Source organism: Miniopterus schreibersii (genome assembly GCF_964146895.1).
Source record: "Miniopterus schreibersii genome assembly, chromosome: 8".
NCBI lineage: Eukaryota > Metazoa > Chordata > Mammalia > Chiroptera > Miniopteridae > Miniopterus > Miniopterus schreibersii.
In genome coordinates this window covers 5,574,872-5,599,408 of record NC_138109.1, presented here as the reverse complement: position 1 = coordinate 5,599,408, position 24,537 = coordinate 5,574,872, and the positions used below count along the sequence as shown (strand labels likewise).

General features: G+C 43.8%; 1 protein-coding gene across 7 annotated transcripts in view; it reads left to right on the top strand.

Moving 5' to 3' along the window:
- KIF1B (kinesin family member 1B) overlaps positions 1 to 24,537 on the top strand; it is a 125,256-nt gene extending 100,719 nt beyond the window's left edge. For all 7 annotated transcript variants that reach the window (XM_081146117.1, XM_081146116.1, XM_081146114.1 and 4 more), the window contains 15 exons: positions 951 to 1,059; positions 2,397 to 2,463; positions 3,066 to 3,150; positions 4,524 to 4,629; positions 9,780 to 9,894; positions 11,076 to 11,209; positions 11,973 to 12,034; positions 13,942 to 14,087; positions 14,265 to 14,504; positions 15,799 to 15,870; positions 17,074 to 17,195; positions 18,614 to 18,763; positions 19,125 to 19,317; positions 19,523 to 19,641; positions 20,181 to 24,537. In XM_081146117.1, coding sequence (XP_081002243.1) covers positions 951 to 1,059; positions 2,397 to 2,463; positions 3,066 to 3,150; positions 4,524 to 4,629; positions 9,780 to 9,894; positions 11,076 to 11,209; positions 11,973 to 12,034; positions 13,942 to 14,087; positions 14,265 to 14,504; positions 15,799 to 15,870; positions 17,074 to 17,195; positions 18,614 to 18,763; positions 19,125 to 19,317; positions 19,523 to 19,641; positions 20,181 to 20,223 — 1,763 coding nt within the window. In that variant the 3' untranslated portion in view covers positions 20,224 to 24,537. The remainder of the gene's footprint in view (positions 1 to 950; positions 1,060 to 2,396; positions 2,464 to 3,065; positions 3,151 to 4,523; positions 4,630 to 9,779; positions 9,895 to 11,075; positions 11,210 to 11,972; positions 12,035 to 13,941; positions 14,088 to 14,264; positions 14,505 to 15,798; positions 15,871 to 17,073; positions 17,196 to 18,613; positions 18,764 to 19,124; positions 19,318 to 19,522; positions 19,642 to 20,180) is intronic.

The window sequence follows — 24,537 nt, the reverse complement described above, 5'->3', positions numbered from 1 at the left end:
GGATCCTCATACCTTTTTGAGATAGCAGGTGAAATATTATGATCCACATTCTGTGGATGAGGAGACAGACTCCCAGAGGTTAAGCGACTCAACCAAAGTCACATAGCTCTTTAGTGGTTGGGCAATAATTAGATCCCAAGTCACTGGACTCTCACTCCAGTGCTCCCAGGTTCTGAGCAGAGAACCCTCTTTGTATTGCCTGATTTTAGAGTTTCTATGTAGTGTTTCAAAATGCCTATTATGTAGAATCTGAAATTCTTGGAAATACTGGGTATTGGTTAATATATTTCATCAGTACAGTTAAGAATATGGAATTTAAATCTGAAGAAAATGTGTAACAAGACATTTATAGAATCCTGTGTTTAGAAATCAGACCAGTGGTTCCCAAACTTATCTGCACATGGGAATCGCCTGGGGAGTTTCAAACCTCTCAGAGGACTGAGTCCCACCCCTGGAGATTGTGATTTAATTGGCCTGGGGTGTGGCCTGGGCTTTGCCATCTTTAAGATCCCCAGGTGACTCTCGTGGGCAAGTAGTTCAGGAACCACTGGGTTGAAGGATGGGTCTGTCCTCCCCACCCCAGTTGTGAGGTATAGGGCCCTGCCCACATCTGTCTCCCATGATGACGATGCTCTGCATGCCGTGAAGTTCTAGAGTGTAAAAGTTTTTAATGGGCTTGTGAGCACGTTCACTCTGCACGAAACCTGCTTTCTTATCATTGATTACAGTTTGTTGAGAGGGAGAAAGGTACTGACTCTCCCCTTCCCTTGTTCTCTGGATTTAGAGGTTCTGACATAGTTGATGCTGAAGTTTCTCTGCGTCTTCTGCATTCATCTCTCTCCCCTGACTCGCTACCTTTCCCCAGTGTAGCCTTGACGACTGACATTAGAGAAGCTTATACTTTGAGTAGATTTGGCTCAGATTTTGACTCTCTCTAAAACTTTTATAAGTTCCAGCCACCAAGTTAAACACCATGAGCAAAACCAGCCTTGGCCAGAGCATGAGCAAGTATGATCTTCTGGTTTGGTTTGAGATCAGTGAACTGGAGCCTACAGGAGAGTAAGTCCAACTTTCTAAACGTCTAAATAAGTCAGAGTTTCCGCAATTAGAAATGTAATTGTGAGTCTCTGTTCTTGTATTCAGGTGCATGATTCGTTGTCACTGTCACATTCCAGTTTTAAATACAGTTTTGTGGTCTTGATATTATTCTTTCAATCAGATGTTTGTTAGAGAACTGACTACTTAGGATAACAATTTACCTTCGTTTAGCAACAGCAAGATCATGGTGATGGCACTTTGTTAAGAGGGACTTTGCAGGTTTACATAGTGGGTTTTATCAGCAGCAAAGCGAAGGGAGTCAGAAGCTTTTTGCACACAATATGGTCAAGACTTACATTAATAATCTCAGTGAGGGGATTGGGGGACAGTGTGCTTCCCTAGACCAAGATTTCTCAGCCTTAGCACTATTTGGGGCCAGATAATTCTCTGTCAGGGGTTGTCCTTTGTGTTGTGTTGTAGGATGTTTAGCCACAACCCTGGTTCCTACCCACTGTATGTCAGTAGGGCATTGCCAAAGGTCCCCTAGGGAACAAAACCACCCCCAGTTGAGGGCCATTGTCCTGGATAAAAATGATCAGTATCAGCTTACTTTCTCTGTATGCGCTTTGTTAGAGTAAGTGTCGAATGTAAGTACCATTTGTAGTTGTCTCTAAAATGCTTTTGGAAAAAACACAGAAAAGAATTCCCCCCTGAAATAGAGTCAAGGGGCTGTGTTAATGTAGATAGTGGGGGATGAGTGTTATCCTGATGACCCTCTGTGTACAGCGCTGAGTACCACCAGTCACGCTCATCTGCATGAAGCAGTTACCGAGTTCCCACTGTGTGAGGTATGGCTCTGGCGGTCCTGTATGTAGTCATCGGTAGAGACATCGCTTAAGGAACGTGACTTTCCATAGGCAGATGTATAATGTGATTATAACTTGCATTATGAGGGAGAGGTAGTTACAATAATGCTTTCTACTGAGTTCATTTCTTTCTGATTCTTGTGAAGTGATGCAGAATCTGAAATGATCTCTTATCTCCTCACATTTGCCATTGCAGTTGTGTATTATTTATGGAATATCTGTTACGCAAGGGGCTGGGATGGAGCCAGAAGATATTAGTGTCCTTTGAGCACTTGAGTTTAGTAAGGATGAAGAGACATAGATGTGGGGAAGGGTTTACTAGATGTGAATGGCCACGTGATTAAATGCCTGGGTGGTGAGAAGACATGGACCATAGTTTAGAAAAGCAAAGACCACTGGGGGATCGCAGCCAGGGAAGACCTTGTGGTGAGGTAGCACGAGTCAGCGTGAGTGTTCCGTCTCACTTCTTTCCTTGCATTTCTGTTTTTATAGGTATATCCCAGCTGTGGTTGACCATACAGCAGGCTTGCCCTGCCAGGGGACATTTTTGCTTCACCAGGTACTAATGAGGGAGCAAAAGAGGGCCTAGGAGGAAACACACAAAAACTGGTTCTCTGCTTTTCCTCATTTCTGGGGAGTTTGGAGGTGGAGGGGACATTGTCCTGTCCTTTTTTATTTTCCTTTTTGTATGTTTGTTTTTAATGTTTCTTCCTCAGACCTTGGCTTATGTATACCTAAAGATTTTGCTTCATTTAGTTACTATGATTCGTGCAGCTTCCATGTCATTTTATACAATTTTCATTTCGCAATATTTGGCAACTGCTTTCACAGCCAGAAGTTCCTAATGGGGACAGTGGATGAAGATTTCTGTGGGTGAAAAATCTGCCCATGAAATGTAAGAATTTAGGTTGACCCCTGTGGGCAGAGGAGCTGGGAGTTTCACACTCTGGGACATACATTCTGGGCATCTATCAGAACCTGGCTCTTCCTCAGTCCCTGACCACTGTCCCATTGCTCAGAATAACAGAGTAGACAGCATTTCCATTCTCTCTTCATACCTCTCCTTCCTGCCCTCCACCATACCAAACAATCCATAAAACGACAAACAGGAGGAAATAATAGGTTGTCCCAACTAAATTATAACCCTGCTCCATTACCTAGGGCATCCAGCGAAGGATCACCATGACCATTGTCCATGAGAAGGGAAGCGAGCTCCATTGGAAAGATGTCCGTGAGCTGGTGGTAGGTGAGTCATTCCGCAGGCTGAGGTCGGAGCCAGGCTCTGTAGAGATCACATTGCCCTGTTTGGAGCACAGGGACTGTGTGGGACACTGGGCTGGACAACACAGACTATGGAGAATATGGAGGCCCTGAGACTGAAGCTACTCTTTTTTCTCAGCTCCACCATTTGGGATACTTTATGCAACCGTTATTTTACTTAGTTACCGTGGGAATGGCTCTGTGCTAGAAGTCTTTGCTGATTGTGAGCTTGCCCTTCATTTGAAGAGACATATATATGTACAAAGCAGTTTGATAAATAAGTACCAAAATGAGAACAAGTGAAAAAGACTTGTGATAAGAGAGTGACGACACAAAGGATCCAGGAGGACTGGATTAGTTTTGAGGGAGAGGATCTGAATAGGTTCCAGAGAAGTTAGAGGGGTTTCGTTCTCTTCTCCACACACGGAAAAGTAAGACAGACAGGAATATGTCTAACGTGCAGATGGCTAGCAATGCACAGGCAGAGTGGAGATACTAAACTAAGGCATAGGGAGAGGAAACATTGGCTGAACAGTGCAAGCTTTAGAATGGTATGCAGGGTTCTGAGCCTTCTATTGACCTGAGCCCTCTGGCATGGCCCTCTGGCCTCAGAATTATGTTTTTAAGTGTAGAAAAAAGTACTTAGGATTACAAAGGGAACTAATAATATTGAAATACAATTGTTAAACTACTAAACACATTTGCAGCCTAAGCTCTTCTTTATTGATGCATTAAATAAGCAGCGGGTTGGATATTTTACATTAGTGTGATATGGAAACACCTGTGATCTCTATTGGGGATGGAGTCACAGGTACTGCTGATTCGCCTGTGGTTTGTCCCCTCCCTTCATAATGGAAGAAAATGCCAGATTTCAGTTAGAGGTTCATGAAAATAAAGTTGTTGTTTTTCCTGGTTAAGTTCACGGACATTTTGAATTCTCTCCATAGACCTCCTTAGGTATCAGACTGAGGACCCCTGGAAGGAAGATTATACTCTCTCCTGTCTGGGACAGTGGTTTCCAAGCTTTTTCAAAGTTAATTTTTAAAAAAAATATGTTTTTATTGATTTTAGAGCGAGAGGAAGGGAGAGAGGGATAGAGGGATAGAAACATCGATGAGAGAGAAACATCAGTTGGCTGGCTGCCTCCTGCCTGCCCCTTACTAGGAACCAAGCCCACAACTTGGGCATGTGCCCTCCCTGGGAATGGAACCGGTGACCTCTTGGTTCCTGGGTCAACACTCAACCACTGAGCCACACCATAACACTGTGTAATAATGTTATATGGAGCAGTATTACACAATACAGAAGAGATGCTTTCTTTTCTAAGTGTACCCGTCTTCTGGTGTCTGTTTCTTTTAGGCCGGGTCAGGAATAAGGCTGAGGTAGATGAAGCTGCAGTTGATGCCGTCCTCTCCCTCAACATCATCTCTGCCAAGTACCTGAAGTCTTCCCACAACTCCAGCAGGTACGCCCCTAAGGAGTGTGATGAGGCAGCCCCGTGGGGCCTGATTGGTACACCACTAGATTTCCTCACTCATTCGCCACTCCTGTTTAGATGAGGAAACTAATTCGCCCCTCACTTCAAAATCCTTGTTTCTTCCCCTGCCCACCTTGCTGCCCCCAAATAAGTACATAAATAATGGGAGATACTTGTGTGACCAGTGACCTTCATGGAATGGAAATGTTCTATCCCATGTGGAGTTTGAGTAGATGTAACACAGGGAAGGAGAAAAAGGAGATGCAGCATGCTATCCAGTGGTTTAAAAGTACAAATTAATTCTTGCTAAGACTAAAGGGGTTCCTGTGAAGTGGTTGCTGTGGAGAAGGGCCTCTCCTTCCTAAGTGTCCTGGAAACATAATGAACTGTCTTTTGTGTAGTTTTGGCTGCTGCCAATATAGGCTGCCTTTTAACTTAAAATTAATTTTCCTTAAAAGTCCATTTTATAATCAACTGATGACAGACAGTGCATAAAATACATAACCATTCCACTTTCTCTTGTCAGACTGGAAATAACTGCTGGGCCCCTTCCCTCCCCGGGAAAGGAGTTACACCATGGTGCACAGTGGTCGTTTCTTTACATAGTAAGGCCTGGGAGGCACAAGTGTTATAACGTGGGCTTAGAACGCTGCCTTCGTATCACAGGATTTCTGTGTGCTTGTCTGCTCCTGAAAAACTTGTTCACAGCTACGTTATGTTGGGAAGAGGGAGAGGAAAAATAAGACAATAGGAAAAAACAATTAAAAGTTTGGGCCAGGATTAATTTTTCCCCGTTTCCTTATAGTTTTGCGTAGGAAGGAAGGAAAAACAAGCTTCTACCTCTTGCCTGTAAGAGTCGCTGGCAGGGGCTGTGGAGAAGAGAGGGCGGGGGGAGAGCGTACGTGGGAGATGGTGGCAGAGATGAGGAAGGGCGCACCCATCCTCCCTGGCCTGTTCCTGGGCAGATTCTCGAACAGTCCCATTCTTTGAAGTAAGCGTGAACTCCACCTGGGGTCGTCTCTTCTGCTGGACGTTTACAGCAGTTATTCAGCAGCATTCAGCACATTTTCTTTGCAGCTATGAGACATATATCTTAAATTTCCCTAGGGTACTTGGCGAAATACACAGGGAAAGGTGGTGTTTGGTTGAAATGCTGGTTGTGCTAAAGTTTTTTGTTTTTGTTTTTGTTTTTCACTTATTGATTTTTAGAGAGAGATGAAGGGCGAGAGAGAGACAGATATATCTATTTGTTGGTCCACTTATTTATGCATTTATTGGTTGATTCTTGTTTGTGCCCTGACCCGGGATCAAACCTGCAACCTTGGCTTATTGGGACAGAGCTTTAACCCAACTGAGCTATTCGGCCAGGGCAGTTATGCTGAACTCCCTTCCTTAGAATAACCTTCAGAAATCCTTTGTTTCATGCCCAGCAGCAAGTCAGATGGGCATGAAAGAATTCAGCTTTGTCAGAAGCAGCTTATCTTTCACAATTGAAGCTCCGAGTTAATAAAAAACTTGACTAAAGTCAAGAATAATGAAAAGATACACACTTTAAACATTTTTTGTTTTAATTTTAACTATATAAATGTGCATTAATTTGTCCACCTCTTGCTATAGGGCCAAGGCCTTTTATTGTAGGATCATTTCTTGGACGTCTGGTTGTCTTTTTTGCAAAACCACATCTGTAATTCATCATCTATGATTTTCACTTTGGTGGAGCAAGAACTAGAAACCTATGAAGAAAATCCAAGTGCCAAATCTTGTAAACTTTTTGTCATTTAGCATTAAAATTTTATCGTTTCCCCTTTCTTTTACATTGATCTCACCCACACTTAATTTCAACTGCATTTTACACAACTCACCATTATCAAATCTTTTAAAACAGTCCACTGAGGTTTTACACTTAGCTTTGATTTACACTGAACAAAAATTCTTTCTGCCTTAATTCTCATTAATTTGCCTAATATTTAATTAAATTAAATGATTACGTTAAGACAACTACATAAATAGGTTTGGGACCAAATATTACCGACACTTGATAAGCTTTCAGCTCACCTCTTTGGAGCACATAGCCTGGATAGATGAGACATATCTCTAGTTTCAAAGGGTCAATGAGAAATGGACATCAGTCTTATACTTGAGGGACATGGAGAGTGTCAGTCAATGCGGTAAGTTACTAAATGGAGTTTGGTTAAGAGAGCTTTCGTTCTGTTTGCCTAGGGTTTGATATTTACAGATGAACTTACAGAACTACAGTTTGGGTGTATTATGTATGTACGTTAGAGGGCTTTTCTGATGTATTGATAGTGGAGTGTGACTCACAAGGGCCATGACTGCTTTTCTTCCAAGACTTATGTTTATGTTACGTAATTGACTTGTTTCCCCTTAACTCCGCAGCAGCTTCCTACTATTCTCAGCACTCAGTCATCTCCTAAAGGGATGTTAGTCGAGGTGGTCTCCACATCCCGCCTGCGCCCAGCATTTTCTGTAATTGAGTCTCAGGAGAGGGACTCTTGTCATTGTAAGCCCTCTATAAATTGTGTCCCATGGAGTTTTCTGTTAATTGTCCACTTGATTTCACTTTGCTTAACAGCAGATCTGTCTTTTTTATATATTTTCTTCTCTTCTGCTTTTCTCTCCCTTTTTTTCTTTTGCTGCACTAACAAAAGCTTTTTCTGTGTTTCACAGGCTCTTTCTTGATAAGGATATTCCTAGGTATTTTCTGTTTGCTTTTTTGCACATAGAGATTCTAGTTTGTCAGAATGCTTTATGTCTTATGTTGCTTTGACTACTATCTTAATGTAGTGTTTTTTCCCCGCGCAAACCTAGACTAGAGGAAAAGGCTGTTCTGCCCCTGTCCTGCCCTGACTTTCCGGTGTGTATACACTTTCACACGTAGCTCCTTAGATGATTTTTTGTAGAGTTCCTCATTATTTCCTCACCCCATTTACTAAACTTGTCCATTTTAGTCTTAAACCATCAGGGTTTTCCCTTCTACTTTACAAAATAGAACGTTACTCCCCTTATCTCATAGGGAGTCTAGGAGTTGTTTCCTCTTTGTCTTTTCTCTGTCAAAAGCTTGAAAGGTTTGTTGCTCCATAGGTAGCTTTGCAAAATTGTTGTCTTTGTGTTTGTCCTATGTGGTAGGAGAGACCAATTTAGTTATTTGGGTAGCTGAGTCTGTGAGAAATATTTTTTTTATTTTTAAATTTTTCTCTTTCTCCTTCAGAGCTGCTTCTCTCATCTATTTGTTTTCTTCTTTGGAATAGAAAAAAATCCTGCTTCGGTAGTGAAAGAATTTTTTCCCATCTCTCTCTCCATCTGATTTAGGGAAAACCAAAGTGATACATGACAGTATAGCCTAAAATGTTTTAATGTTTTTTTAAAGAGATGCACAACCATTATTCAGATATTTTGGGAAATCTATTTGAAATCATTCCCTAACCACTGTAGGAGCCATACAGGAAAGCATGTCTTGGGATTCGGCTCCGTTTCTAACTCTGAATTCTCTTGCTTGCTTGATTCAGTTGACATTTGTCACTGTGGTGGTTGTATTTCTTGCAACCATCTCTCAAGAATTGCCACCTTTGGTAAGAATGTGCCGCAGTCACTCCCAAGCACCAAACCAACCCCCCACCCTGCCCCAATACAGGAAGATTTTAGTAGAGGCAAAAATTCCTTTATGTTAGCCAAGGTTCCAACCTCCTCCTTAGGTTAAGTGGAAGGAGAAGTGTAAAGAAGTTTTCTCACACAAAATTAAATGATTTGCTTCAGGTGAAAAAGTCCTGAAGCCTCAGTAGTGGCACTGGGAGGGCCGAGTCATGGTTTCAGATTACAGGCAGCAGCGAGAGGACTCTGTCAAGTCCCTCCACACACACTGTGGCCCTCCCTCTAGGGGGGGTCCTTCCACTTCAGCAGACCCTGTGATGCTGCATCAGGCAGTCGCCACTCCAGGTACCTCGACAAACACAGACCCAATAAAAGCAGTCTCAAGGTGACAGAGCCCAGTGGCTTCCACTGAAGTAGTGGATATTGCCACCCAATGTTGAATTTGTCCTGAACCAAATTAAAGTGAAGATTTGATCAAAACAGGGCTTTGTGGGTGCATAAAGTGTTCTCTGCTGAGTCCAGTGAGCTCAGGAGCCGTGGAAAGGCCTCTGTCGTCCTTTGTCATGGTTGCTGTTTGGGCCTCTTTGTCGTTTTCTCCATCTTTGTCTTGTTAGTTGTGTCTGCATCCTTTGGTGGCCTTGTAGAGAATTTTCTTGATTCGTACACGCGGCCAGAAAAACTAGATGTTTGAGAAAGTATCAGGTACTTACGACTCTGATCTAGAAACAGCTACAGATGGAAATGATGAGGCTTCACACACCAGACTTGGAGGGCAGGGTGTAGTTAAGGAGTTCTTTCAGAAGTGTATTGTTTCCTCTGTGATCCTGGGTTCTAGAGAAAGAAGCATAGGAACATGTTTTGAGATAAGATAGGCCAGCAGCAATGAGGTTACCATCCGGGAACCAGTGAGGAGGAACATACTGGACAGGGAACTAGGTGTCTAAAAACCTTTGTTGAATCAGTGAGGTGTATTACATGTGCAGAGAGCTAGCGGCCATGGGAAATGCACTCTACTGGGTAGGGAGCTGCTTGTTCTTTTATTTAAAACAAGGCTGTCTGTACTGTTTCCTCCATTAATTCTCCCAGATATGTTTGTGACATTTCTGAGGCTCAGCAGAAAATTATGACATGAAGACTGCAGCTCACAAATTCCTGAGTATTTGCTTCCTGCTCTCAACTGACAGATGAGCATACTTGGTCTTTCTTCTTTCAGTTTCTGTCCATACTCTCCCTTTTCATCTTAATCCCTTTGGTTGATCTCACTATTTTTATGTTTTAGGCAGAGGAGAAGCTGGCTCATCCAAAAAAGAAAATAGCATAGCTAACTGCCCCTTGGTGGTGGGTGGGGACAAGAGGAGGGGCCCTACCTTTTCCTCCCAGGAGTAAAGGTTCCACTCTGCTGTTAGATTTCAAATACTTAAAAGTATTGATTGGCATAGGGTTCTGTAATGTTACTCACAATGACAGTACCTAGACTAAGGTGATTTCAGCTTCTTTTGGATGACTCCCTCTTGCCTTTTTGACCTTAGGACCTTCTACCGTTTTGAGGCCGTGTGGGACAGCTCCCTTCATAACTCCCTCCTCCTCAACCGAGTGACACCCTATGGGGAAAAAATCTACATGACCTTGTCGGCCTACTTAGAGGTGAGGAGACCCAGAATTTGATTTGCTACGAACAGGCAGCCCTAGCGACAGGCAGGTTACAGCAGGAAATGGGGAAGAAAGATTCCACCGATGTCCTTTCTCCCTCCACATCCTTAAGTTATTTATTTATTAATTTATTAAAGATAAGCTTTTTTAAAAATTGATTCTAGAAGAAGGGACGGAGAGAGAAACACTAAAGTGAGAGAGAAACAGCGACAGGTTGCGGCCCACATGTTCCCCAACTGGGGCTCAAACCCTCAACCTGAATATGTGCCCTGACCAGAAATCAAACCTGCTACCTTTCGGTGTACAGGACAATGCTCCAACCAACTAAGCCACACTGGCCAGGGCAAGTTATTTATTTTATACTTTGGTAACTTCTGATTATATTAGACTCTGTTCCTAGTCTCTATTTAATCAAAAAGTCACATGGCTTTTTTTTTTTTTTTTAAATATATCTTTATTGATTTCAGAGAGAGGAAAGGAGAGGGAGAGAGAGAGGGAGAAACGTCAATGATGAGCCCGCAACCCGGGCATGTGCCCTGACCGGGAATCGAACCCTGATCGCCTGGATCCTAGGTCGACGCTCAACCGCTGAGCCACTCTCGGCCGGGCTCACATGACTTTTCTTATAGCTTCAGTGTTAGTATCCTAATCACCATTCTTCAAAGAATGTATGATTTTAGGAAAACTTCGCCTCCTGTGTTTGTGGTTGTGGACAGAGCCTTGCAGTGGTTAACAGCACAAACTGTGGAAGCGGCCTGAGTTCAAATCCCTGTGCTGCCACTTACTGCCTGCATGTCTTCGGTCAAGTGACTTCATCTCTGGGTGCCTCAGTTTCCTCATTTCTTAAGCTAGGGCAATAGTAGCATTTACCTCAGAAAGTTGTTGAGATGTCATATAAAAGGATTTAGAACAGTGTGTGGCACATAATAAGTAATACATGTTAGCCATTATTACAGAAAATAACTTTGAAAAAATTTGTGAGAAATAAATGCATCTGCAAGGAACACCACCTAATCTTGCCCATGTTATCCAGTGCGTTTCTGTTGAAATAATTGGTAGAGCCGAAGTCCCCCAGCCCCCACATCCAGGACCTGTGTTCCAAATGTGGTGGACACAGATTCTTGTCACAAATGCTTTGTTTGAATCTAACGGAGCCCGCTCTTGTCTGCCTTCAGCTGGATCATTGCATCCAGCCAGCTGTCATCACCAAGGATGTGTGCATGGTCTTCTATTCTCGGGATGCCAGGATCTCGCCACCACGCTCTCTACGCAGCCTCTTTGGCAGCGGCTACTCGAAGTCACCAGACTCGTAAGTTTTTGAGACAAGTTTAGCTTCCAGTTGGTTCACCCAGTGAAGAATCAGCAGAGCCCTAGGTACCCCTGGCTTGCTCTTTCAGGGTTAGTTTACAGTCTGTGAGCCATTGTGGCGCTGACACCTGGAACGCAGTGACCTGAATGTTGGCATTTATTAAAATATCACCAGATGAGTGAAGGAGGTAAGGAAGGTTACATTGTGAACACTTCCAAAACAGTTTGCAGGGACTAATTTCTTTTAATGTCATTATTATTCTAACAGATTATCATTGGGATTTTTCTTCTTTTAAAGATTTATTCATGTTTAAGATGTACAAAAATATAACAAGAATAATACAATGAGTAACTATGCCTCAGCACCCAGCATAAAATATAAGTATTACTAATAGAAGGTGCTGTACCCTTCCTAGTCACACTCCCCAGAATTTAATGTTTATCATTTCATTTTAGTCAGACTTTTCCCACTCTTCTCTCTTGCAGTAAGAAAAGGCACATTTTTAATTTTTATATTTGTGTTGTAAACTCTCTAGTTTATCATTCAGCTTTATTCATCCTATTAAAATGAAGGTGTTCAAAAGATTAAGAGGGAAACAGACTCCTTGTAGGAAAAAATAGTTCAAAATAGGAAGAGAAATAGGGCACTTACATTTGAGGGTGGGTTACAGCCCTGAAGAGGAGGCAGGGTTTTAAGTAGAATTCAGACTTTCCTGTTTCTGTGCTGCACGATATTAAGCAATTGTTTGTTTTAATTCAAATAGCAATCGAGTCACTGGAATTTATGAACTCAGTTTATGCAAAATGGCAGACACAGGTAGTCCAGGTAAGATCTAATAGATGGGGGAGGTGACAGTTGTCTTTGCATATGTTTGGAGTGTGTTATGTCGAAAACCTACCCTGCCCATGTAGGATAGGTATAAACTTTTTTAGAAAGTAGGCATATTTTACAAGTCAGACTTTTGGTGCTGGGAGTTCTTTTTCTGAGTTACAATACTTTGGTTTGTGACGTGCAAAACAGTTATAAAAACTTTCCCCAACAAAATGTTACCAGGCTGTGGAATATTATAAAATATTCAAGTGTACTAGAATGAATTTGGCTTGGAAAACTTCATAACCATTTCACTTTCTACCTTAGCCCCAAAGCTAACTTGACAGTATCACTTTACAGGTTCAGTCAAACTAGAATTTGAGCTTCCTGTGCTCCAGAAGACAAATCACGTCCAACTTGTTTGTGTCCTTTTTGATGTCTGGGCTCTTTTCCTTCAGTTTGGTGGCCTTAAGCAGCACTTCGGATTTTTATGTTTGTAAACTGCAACATGGACAAAAGTCAGGGTTGGGGTTTTGGTTTTTTGGTGTGTTTTTTTAAAATATTAGGCATTCTTTATATATATATATTTTTTGTTGTTGTTGATTTTTAGAGACAGAGTAAAGGAGAGGGAGAGAGAGAAACACCCACGTAAGAGCGAAACATATCGTCTGCTTCCTCTCCATGCCCCCTACTGGGGATTGAGCCCGCACCTGGGCAATAAAAGAGTGTTTGTTTGTTTGTTTGTTTGTTTGTTTTTAAATGTGTTTTTATTTATTTTAGAGATAGAGAAAGGGGGAGGGGGAAAGAGAGAGAGAGAAACATCCCCTGCACACCCCCTACTGGGGATCAAGCCTGCAACCCAGGCATGTGCTCTCACTCAGAATCAAACCTGCAGCCTTTTAGTGAATGGGTCGACACCCAGCCAACTGAGCCACAGCAACAAGGGCTAAAAGTCAGTGTTTTTAAAAAACATTTGGTTAATGTGAGTTTGAATAATTTTAGAGAACATATATGGACAGGGGTCAGGGCTCACTGGTAAGATTTAGATTTAAAAAAAGACTTGAGTATGAACCTAAGTCTCAATACCAGCTAATTATAATTTCCAGAGAGTTCCTTGAGGAATTTTTTAATTAACAAATTCATCTCTTTTATATGTAAAAACAGTTTAACATTTAAAAAAATTAATGGGAGATGATGGGGGTTAAGCCATATGTCACCTACCATTCTACCTGAGCTACTACATGTGTGTGTGCGTGTGTATAGTCCCTCCCACTTTTCTTAGGTGTATTTTTATATATTGGGAACCATAGTGTACAGGTTATTTAATCGCCTCTATCTTTTCACTTAACATAATAACTTTTTCTCAAGTTGCATTGCAGTCTTCATAATTATCAAAGAATATAAAACTCACTTTTAAAAGAAATTCAGAGAATTACTTTGGGGAAAAGGGGGTGAATTGTTATTAACAAAATCCCACATATCTGGAGGCCAAACCTGTGTTAGTTCGCCATGTATATGAGTTGTTATTTTTTTAATTTATCTTTATTGTTGAAAGTATTACAGATGTCCCTTTTTTTCCTCATTGACCCCACAGCCCTGTACGCACCCCACTTCCCCACCCCACCCCGGCCCCCAGGCCTTCACCACATTATTTATTGTCTGTGTCCATGGGTTATGCATGTAAGTTCTTCGGTTAATCTCCTCCCACCCCCGCCCCTCTGAGATCCCTCAGTCTGCTCCCTGCTTCTATGTCTCTGGATCTCTTTTGTTTATCAGTTTATTTCATTCATTGGATTCCACACATAAGTGAGATCATGTGGCACTTGTCCTTCTCTGACCGGCTCATTTCGCTCAGCATATTCATTTTGAGGTAAAACTGGAATGGGATTTTCTCAAAGAAGAGTTGTTTCCCCTTGTCTCAGGCATGCAGAGGAGAAGGAGGAAAATCCTGGACACGTCGGTGGCCTACGTGCGGGGAGAGGAGAACCTGGCCGGCTGGCGGCCCCGCGGGGACAGCCTCATCCTGGAGCACCAGTGGGAGCTGGAGAAGCTGGAGCTCCTCCACGAGGTACGCCAGGGCCAGAGATGCTCCAGCACGCTCCTGCGGGAGGCCAGAGTAGTCATTCATCACCGCCCCTGTGGTCCTGGCTTTTCAGTTTCCATCACGATGAGGCATCTTCACCTTTACCCACTAAAATTGTAAGCAGCTTTGTGTTTGCTGAGGCAGCAGTGTTGCTCTTCTTAGGTGGAGAAGACCCGCCACTTCCTGCTGCTACGTGAGAGGCTTGGTGACAGCATTCCCAAATCCCTGAGTGACTCGTTGTCCCCCAGCCTGAGCAGCGGGACCCTTAGCACCTCCACCAGCATCTCGTCTCAGATCTCAACCACCACCTTTGAAAGTGCCGTCACCCCCAGCGAGAGCAGTGGTTACGACTCAGCAGACATTGAAAGCCTAGTGGATCGAGAGAAAGAGCTGGCTACCAAGGTGTGACTCCCTTCCCTTGGCTGCATTTTCCCAGTGACTCTCCAGCTGATCTGTCATTTTCAGTTTCATTTTCTTTCTTTGAGGGCCTCGTTTCACGGCCTGCACTAACACTGTGAATATAGAAATAAGTAAGACTCAGTGTCTACCCTTAATTAGCTTACATGCAAATTGTGGCAAGCATATAGTAGGGGTGTATGTCTGGGTGCTATGGGCGCCAGAGGCCAGGCCTTCACAGGCAGGTGCGCATGACTGACCTCGGAAGGGTGTGCAGGAGGGAGCCAGCTGTCCTGCATGGCCATGTGAGGGAGTCCTACGGGGATAAGCGATGGAGGCAGGGATCGGGCCAGGGCATCGTGAAGGATCTGTGTACTAGGGAGTTTAGAGGGCTGTGGGAGTGATGTGGGAAAAAAATTATATGTATATATGTACGTGTGTGTGTATCACCCGAAGATATTTTTTCCATTGCTTTTCAAAGAGAGTGGGAGGGAGACAGAGACAGAGCCAGAAACATCAATTGGTTGCTTCCCGCACTCGCCCAATTTGGCTGGGAATCGAGCCTGTAACCAAGGTACGTGCCCTTGGCCAGAATCAAACCCGGGACCCTTCAGTCTAACCACTGAGCACCAGCCAGGGCATGACGCGGAGATGTCTTAAACAGGTATTTGTTTTAGAAAGACTTCTCTGGCAGCAATAAAGAGGATGGATGTGTAGTGAAGAGAGGACTAAAGGCAGAAAAGACTCTTTATTGCAATAATGCAGATGAGAAATATTAAAGATTTTTATCTGAGACGGGTGTGTGGGATGAAGAGGAAGGACGATCACGGGAGAGACATTGGGAGGCAGAATTGGCACTTCCTGTCTCCTGGATGTGGTGGGAGAGGGCAGAGGGGTCTTTGAGGGCTTCCAGGCACATGAAAGGGATTTTGTGTCTATTTTGTTTTAATCAAATGGTGGCCTAGTTGATTCAGGAAAATATGTCTATCCAGAAGTGTCTATGCCTTTTAGCGCCAAGGCAAATTAAGAATGAAAGGGATGTTATTGATCCTTAAGCTCTTCTAAACTGTGGTGTCACTGTAGTCACTTTTATAGATCTGAGAATGGCTGTTTACCCACTCATTTTGTCTTCTTTATTAGGCATATACAGGCTCCCTTGCTATATGCTTAGTTAATTTCTAGAGCTGTTGGGCAGCACCTGAGCTCGCTGTGGGGCTTAGGCATATGATTTTCCCTTCCTGCCTTGCGTCCAGGGCTTCGTTTAACCATTGAAACTTATGCTGCCCTTTCTCTCCCCTAGTGCCTGCAGCTACTCACCCACACTTTCAACCGAGAATTCAGCCAGGTGCATGGCAGCATCAGTGACTGCAAGGTGAGCAGCTCGGGTTCCTGGTCCAGCTTACGCTGCTTCTAGGTGGCTTGATGTGAGCATAGCATCGTATTTGAGGCTGTATAACGTATCAGCTCTTGTAACTGATTTTTCAGAACACTGACTTCTGAAGATAAAAGTGTGTCTCTGTGTCTCTTAGAATGATTATCAGATGGGAACTATTTTAGCTTTTCCCTAAATCCCTTGGAGAATATTCTGTAGGGGGTGATACGTTATTGTGTGACAGGGCACAGGAAGTCCTGAGGTTCTTGGTGGCATAAGACTTTTGTTGCCTTCCTCAAAGAGTGAGGTGAACACTTTAAAGAACTTCTGGGTCATTCACTTTATCCTAGTCATCTTGACCTTTTCGCTGTTCCCGAAGATACTCGAAGCTCAGTCCTGCCTAGGGTGGGTCTTTGCACCCTTGCTGTTCCTTTGCCCAGAATAGTCTTCTTCTAGATGTGTCCACGATTGGGCTCCCTTATATATTTCCTTTTTCAGTTCAAATATTGCCTCTTTAACCACCCAGTGTAAAGCCAACAGCTCCCTGAAACTTTCTAACCTCTTTCCCTGCTTCATTTTTTGCTATAGCACTTATCACTCCCTGACACTTTTTTTTAATCCTAGCCTGAGGATATGTTCCTACTGATTTGAGAGAGAGAGAGAGAGAGAGAGAGAGAGAGAGGGAGACATTGATGTAAGAAAAACATCCATCAGTTGCCTCCCCTACATACCCTGACTGAAACCTAGGTATGTGTCCTAACCAGGAATCAAACCCGCCACCCTTTGGTATGTAGGACGGCACTCCAGCCAACTGAGCTACTCAGCCAGGGCCTGACACGTCTTAATGTGTATGTTGACTGGTTCATTATCTACCTTCCTCACTTAGAATTTAAGCTCCAGCAGGGCAGGACCTCTGCCATGTTCCTAAAACAGTGCCTGTTCTAAGTGCTCAGCTCATATAGATAGGGTCACTTAATTAATGCAGGAGGGTAGTAGCAATATAAAAGGCCAGCCTTGCCTCTTTTGTAAGTGTCTCGATTCCTAATGTGGACTCAGGCCATAAAATATTTATTTGTGAGGCTTGTTTTCTTGAATGACCTGAAGCAGATTTATAAAAGTGAGGTCACTGGTTGTCAAAGCTTCTTATTGCAGAGGCAGTTTTCTCCATCTGTATCTCACTTGCTCTCTTCTGTTTGCTTCCAGTTATCTGACATCTCTCCAATTGGACGGGATCCCTCTGTGTCCAGTTTCAGCAGCTCAACCCTCACTCCCTCCTCTACCTGCCCCTCACTGGTAGACTCTAGGAGCAACTCTCTGGATCAGAAGTAGGTACCCAGATTTCACTGAGAGAAGCTAATCTAAGAACCAGGGAAATGCCAGCCTTCCTCTAGCTCAGTGGTTCTCAACCAAGGGCAGCACCATCCCCCTAGGCAGCATTTGGAAACATGTGGGAGCCTTCTCCAGATATCACAATGCCTGGGGAGATGCTACTGACGTCTTTTAATACATGTCTTTCTAACTTCCTGCATCAAATCGTCGGCTCCTCTTCTCATTCTCCTCATTTGTCCTTCCACCCTCACCCGGCTTTTCTCCCCAATCATATCAGACATAGGAAGCCCCATCTTAGGGAAAATATTTCAAAACTTCTTTGGAGAAAAAAATTTTGATAACACAACGAAATATATAGGTAAGACTAATGGAGACAGATTTAGTCTGTAGTCCATGAATTCCTCAGTCCAGTCACTTCTTTGCAGTGTACCATCAAACTCCTTTGCCCTGTCTCCATTCATTACGGTCACCTTTCAGAACCTTCCTAGTTATCCAGCTGTCTGTCTGAATGCACCAACACTCACAATTGATCGTGGCTGTAGAAGAAAACCAACCAGGTAATTTAATTAATTCTAGGCTGCCACTGACAGTCAGACATTATTTTATGTGCCACTAAGAAAGAAAAAGCACTGCCAACTAAAATGTGATACAGTATTGATTGTAAAATGCATCCCAATTTGAGGAATGGTAAGACATTTAAAAATGGGCTTTTTGGAATTGAGGAATACAATGAATTAGGCTAAGCTGCTGTCCGAAGATGACTAACACTGCAGAGCATGGGAATTATTTCTCCCATACACTCCTGGACTGGTCCAGAGTGACGTGCAGCTGAGTTACTTTCACTCATGCAGCTCTGCACGTCATGGTCATTCAGGGACTTCCCGTTGGTCTGCTTTCTCTGCCAATCTCTAAGGCAGTGGGCCTCAGACATTAGTGTACATCACTAGGGAGGCTTGGTAAAGCCCAGGTGCTGAACCCCACGCCTAGTTCCTGGTTCTGTAGGTCTGGGTTGGAGCCTGAGAATTTGCATTTCTAACCAGCATCCAGGTGCAGCTGATGCTGCTGGTTAGGAGACCTCACTGTGCTAGGCGTCACCTTCAGACTAAATAGAAACAAAAGGGAATGGAGTTCATATTCCAGACACGTATGTTCGGAGGCTTCAGAATAGGAGGGGGTCTGGATGATGCAGTGCTCGTCAGTGGTGAGTTTCCTTTTGTAACTTCTGAAGGATGACCCCAGTTGAATTTGGAATTACCTTTCTGACACCGGATTGTCTTCTCACGCAAGCTCTCTGACACTGATGTTTGAAAGGCCCCTGGTGTTCAGGGAGAGGCATTATTCCTCCTGGTGGGATGGTTGTACACATCTGCATTGACCTCACTGAAGCTTTTGTTACAACCTGTCTCTTTTAAAGGACCCCAGAAGCCAATTCCCGGGCCTCTAGTCCCTGCACAGAATTTGAGCAGTTTCAGATTGTCCCAACTGTGGAAACACCATATTTGGCCCGAGCGGGAAAAAATGAGTTTCTCAACCTTGTTCCAGATATTGAAGAAATTAGACCAGGGTGAGTACACAATTGATTAGAGATGCCAGGTATTGAAACAAATCAGCAAGAACATGCCCCCAGCTCTCCGTGAGGTCTATATTACAGTGTAATGCACATGGATCCAGGGCTAAAGCCCGGTGCTGGGTTTCTGCTCCAGCTGTGTCTTATAACACACCCTAGCCTGGCTTAGCATGCCACGTGGTGCTTTGTTTTCTTTTGCTGTATTACTTTGGCACATAAGTTTCTAGGCCAAATTGATCACTTTCTTGTTTTGCTGACACGAGGGACCTGGCCTAGGTGAGACATATTTTGATGGTCCTCAGCTCATAATCACTTTCTTTTTGTGAGAAACAAACCTGTCTTGTATTGTCCTTTTTAGCTCAGTGGTTTCTAAGAAAGGATATCTGCATTTCAAGGAGCCATTTTCCAGCAACTGGGCTAAACACTTTGTTGTGGTTCGTCGCCCCTATGTCTTCATCTATAACAGTGACAAAGACCCAGTGGAACGTGGCATCATTAACCTGTCCACGGCACAGGTGGAATACAGCGAGGACCAGCAGGCCATGGTGAAGGTCAGTCCTACCCTCTCTTGGCTTTTCATTGCCATGCATGCCCTTCTCTCTTGAGTTCTGGACTCTGTTGTGTGTACTGCATCTCTCCTCTATATCTGGCTCTCTGAGCCTTCAGTGTGAAGTGCTGTATGCCCTTTGAATATGGCAGGTAGTCCCAATTGCTCGTAGCCCTCGTAACTTTCTCATCTACCTGTGTCTCTTTCAGACTCCTAACATCTTTGCTGTATGCACAAAGCACCGTGGGGTCCTTTTGCAGGCCCTCAATGACAAAGACATGAACGACTGGTTATATGCCTTTAATCCACTCCTTGCTGGCACAATACGGTAAGAAGCTGTCACTATGTTTCCTTCCTCTCTCTGGCTTTTGGTCCCAGGGACATCAGCATAAATGGGGAAGGAAGTCTTGTTGCAAGCAGATTTAAAATAGAGGAAGGACGGGTGGAAGTGTGGTTGTAGGGTGGTGACGAGGTCTCAGCTTCTTATAAGCTATCATGTGGTGTCTGAGCAGCCAAGGAGACTCTGGTCACATTTGCACTCAACTGATCTCCTGCTTTGACTTTTTGTTCTTAAGGGGTCTGCAGCCAGGGTCTGTGAGACAGGAAAGGGAAGGTTGTGATGCCCTTAATGGTCTGCTAATCAATATTCAGCACTGTGATCCAGCTTCACACCCTATAAGGGGCTTATGTTTCAGGGTCCCCTGACGGGGAAGACCATAGCCAGTCTCTGTTTAGAGAGCCTAGAGACCTAGGCCTGCAGTGCAGTTTAGGAAGAAGTCCACAGAGAGAACCACGGGGGAAGAGACCTATGAGGGAGAAACATCTGGATCCAGTTTTCTAACCTGCCTCTTTGTATGTTGCCCATAGGTCAAAACTCTCTCGCAGACGCCCGAGCCAGCCGAAGTACTAAGTGACTCTGCTGAGCACCCTCACTCGCCTTCCCAGAGATAAAGAAAGTGTTACCTCTCATTTCTCTTTGTGATTCTTGACGGTTACTCTTGTATGTAATCCTGTGGCTTAACTACTTTTCCCTCTTGTCCAGCACTTTTTCTAGCTCCTGTTCCCCATCTCCATTGCTCTTTACTCTTTCTTTTTTCCTGTGCTGAGAATCTTGTTAGTAGCATGTGGCCTAACAAAAGGGGGAAAAAACAAAAAACAAAAACCCAGAGGGAAATCCAGTGAATCTCCAAATTATTTTTGGTATATCTTGGCTTCCTTTTGTATCATAGATAGCTCCCCATTGTGACCACCTCTGATGTCTGTACTGCTGTCTTTGGGTATCTTTGTCCTTTTTTTGAGACAACATAATACTTTTTTTCTTTTATCTATTTGTGATATCACTTTAATTTTTCTTGGGTGGCTTAGAGACAAAGGGAGGAGACATCTAGCCTTTTTAGAATCTGAGAGGGGAAAACTTGCCTTTTTCCCTTGTGTTGCTTTTTTGCATCACTAATCCCTGCATTTTCCATTCAGGGAGAAGGTTGTGGTGAGCTCAGAAATGGGACAGATATATTCTCTGAAATCGAGGCTTATTTAGAACACGGTTATGCAGTTTTCAGTTAGTGGAAGAGAGGAGGGGAGAGGGCTTTTTAGCAGGCCTGGGACAGTGCTGCTGCTGACCTTGTTAGGAGGTAAGAGCCAAGGATATTCATATTGTTGGTGGTTTTCAGAGGAGCATAGGGTCGTGGTCAGCCATGGATGGGGATGGTCATTAGCGTGCTTGTGGTTGCTCACAGCAGGATTCCTGTGAATTGTGCTGCTCAGCTGGGAGCCGGCCTCTTCCCTCAGTGCCTGTTCTGTTCTTCACAGTGGCGGGGATGGGGAGCAGTTTGGAATCAGGGTGATGTCATACACAAATGTCCCGCAAGGGGGAGTACTTCACTTTCTCATGAGGAACTCGATGGTCATTGTGGTAATGCTGAGTAATGACCTTGTGATTGTTGTAGTCCCTTTGATCAAAGAAATGTAGCTTTCAGGTATAAACTTGGAAGTCTCTGAATCCATTGGTTATTTTCAATAATCCTTGTCAAATTGAAAATACTTTCAATGATGGCTGTCCCCCTATACTATAAATAAGCAAACATGGCAGGCTTTGCTTTCTAGATCCCAGGGTTAAAACCAACAGCCTCCCACCACTAAAAACAAAACGAAAGGACATCCGGGGGCAGAGGAGAGAGCCCACCGAGCCCAGCCCCGGTGTTTTGTCCCTTGCATCTGGCTGCCTCTCCCTGCTTCTCTCCTTTGGGTGTGGAAACGCTCATTGCCAGAGGGGAAAGGAGGAAGCTGATGGTCTTCTGACAGAACATGGTCAGCTGCTTCCAGAGGCCATCATGGAAGATACTCTTCCTTTCAGCTGCCAGCAGGATTTACAGGAGTGAGACGGAGAAGAAAAGGCCTCCAGGTTACTGGAGTAGCTTTGCCAGGTAGTGGACTGGGGTTGTTTTATACCGTCCTTTACCTCCCTTGCTCTGACCTCTTTCTGACCATCCCTCGGGCACTCAGGATAGTATCTGCCTTGTTCCCACTTTGTAGAGACTGGCTTCTCAGTGCTGGGGAACTGGATGGCTTTGCTTCAGGCCACAGAGGGCAAGGGCCATGCACTCTGCAGGGTAGTTGCTGGGCGGGCTCATCATCACCCAGACCCCTGCCTCCACCATCCTGGTTGGGCTCATCGCAGAGCAGGGCTCCAGCTGCACTCATAATTGCCTTTCGAGGAGGTGGAAAGTGAGTCACAGAGAGCTTAGTAAATGAAACGGTAGGAACCACAGGCTGTGGCCTTATCTGAAAAGGGGTCAGTGAAAACTCTAGATTTTTAAAACTTTCTTCTCCTTAAAACATAGGTCACTAACAGTAATGTTGCTAGTTTTTCTAAGCAATATTTTTAATGTAGGTAGAGGGTTTTGCATTGTCTAATGGACACAATATGCCCTTCTGGTGTATACTCAAATCTAGGATCTGTCGGTGCTTAGAGACAGCTTCCTGGGCTGGAATTAAATCTAATTTCAGGGAAATGAAATTTGAAGGTTGCATTTAGAATTAAATTATGGATGTTGCTGCTGTTAGGAAGTTTGATGGAAGGATCCATGTCTGTGTGGCAATAAGTGGGGAGGGCTGAGGGAGAGTAAAATCATGTGATACACTGAAATGACTTTGGTTTCTTCTAACTCAAACAGAACTGGCTTGGAAAGTCTTTGCTTTGGAGGTGTCAGCTATTAGAACAGGCTGAACTGGACTGTTCATAACATGTCCAGGTAGGAAGGCCTGTGAGGAAGCAGAGGCCTCTGCTGCGGCTGACAGGTACAGACAGCCCCTTTTAGTACTGCCTCTTTCTCCAGGGGCCCATCTTCAAATTGGAGTTCGAACAGTTTCAGGGTTGATGTTCCCTTTCTGGACAGGTTCATCCCCACTTTGAAGCTGAGAGAGGGCTCATGACAGGAACTGTTCATGAGGCTTTAGCTGAAGCCACAGGGGCAGGAAAGTCAAGGAATGAACTTAACCTTTTAAGGAAACCACCTTTTGAGGGTTTTTAATTTCTTTTTTCCTAAATCACTCCTTTAAACAAACGAACAAAAAAGAAAGAAAACTTTTACACAAATTAAGGAGAAATTGATGCTAGTTAAAAATAATCATCTGCTCCCCTCCTTCCCCATCCTCCTGTCTCCGTCCAAAGCAAAATATGGCCTCACAGCCCGCACCAAACCAGCACTCATACCCTCCTGCGCCCGCCTGGGGGTCAGCCAGCTCTCAGGCCGGGCTGTGCGGGGCCAGCCAGCCCCTGCATACAGCCAGGAGCACAGGGAAGGGCTGCTTCTGACAGCTGGGTGGGCACCTAAATTCTAGCACATTGTTAAAACGGGATGATGGCAGGGGAAAATGAATTTTCCCAACTAGGAAACACTATCATTTTATATATTTTTTTCCATTCAGCTCCATAGAACTTACACAGATATTCATAGTTTTGATGGATATTTTCCAGCTCTTTTAAGATGGAGTAAATTAAATCATTGCGAAAGGTCTTTTGGGATCTAAAATTAAAATGACTTCTCCTGGCACATATTTCAAAGCAAAGACTTTGTTGCCTGCTGCTTGTTCCTCTAATTTACAGGGATATTTAATTTTGTAAGGTATTTGTATATTTATATAGCTGTAATTAATTGCACATTGGACTGGAAAAGAAAGGATGACCTAGCGTGTAGCACCTGTCGGTACTCGGCATCCCTCGTGCTGTGTCCACTCGGGTTCTCCTGGACAGTATCAGGGCTTGTTGTTTGTTTGACTTGGGTCCTTCATTTTTCCTTTTGGTTCCCTTTTTAAAACGTGATTGTTAACCTGCTCCTTAAAAAGAACTCTAATTCTGCTGCTGCTCTCAGAAGGTGTGCTGAATGTATTTTAAATAGGACTCTTAACTCGTGTGCAGTGCAGCTGTCCACCGTGGCCAACAGTGATTCAGCCAAGTGTGTGGCCAAACCCTTACTGTATGAGGTAGGAATGTACTGATTTGTGTTTCCTTAGAATTGAAATATCAGCTGAGAGATTATCTGCTTTTGTTGTTCAAAAGGCCATTTATGAAATTCGTATTCGAGCCCCATAAAATCTTAGGAAAGCCTCTAATCATTTAAAGGAAAAAGTTAGAGTTGGTACAAATTTCATGTTAAAAACTCACAGCCAAATGGCTCTGCTCAGACGGGGAGTCTGAGCTGAGGTGGGTCTCTTGCCAAACCCTGGCTGTCATGTGTTGTTTTCATGTCTTCGAGTTACTTTCATTCATGCTGCGTGTTCTGACATCAGTTCACCTGAGGACTCCCATCAGCCTTCTCATGCTGAAGGCGTCGTCTTAGACTTTGTGGCTCTAAAGTACTTGTCTGTTGAGATTTCGAGTCTCATGTCACCATCCTCGTGCACTACAACAAAACCCATGAACATAAGTGGCCTTTTTGAACCAAGACTTTGCAAACTGATCTCTCCCCAGTGAAGGAGTTGAGCACATTAGCAACAATGTATGTACATTATTAATTTCAGACTTCATTTTCATTATGTAAATATTATCTGATGTTTGGAGCTTGGGTATACAGAATGTAAATATAGTTCTTGTATTTGTACTAATTCTGGTCCTTTTGCTGTATAGCCTTAGATGTGCAATGCAGACATTATCTAACTGTGTGGTAACCTTGCATCACGGAACTATTGGTGAACGAGGTCAAATAATAAAGGTACAACCAGTGCA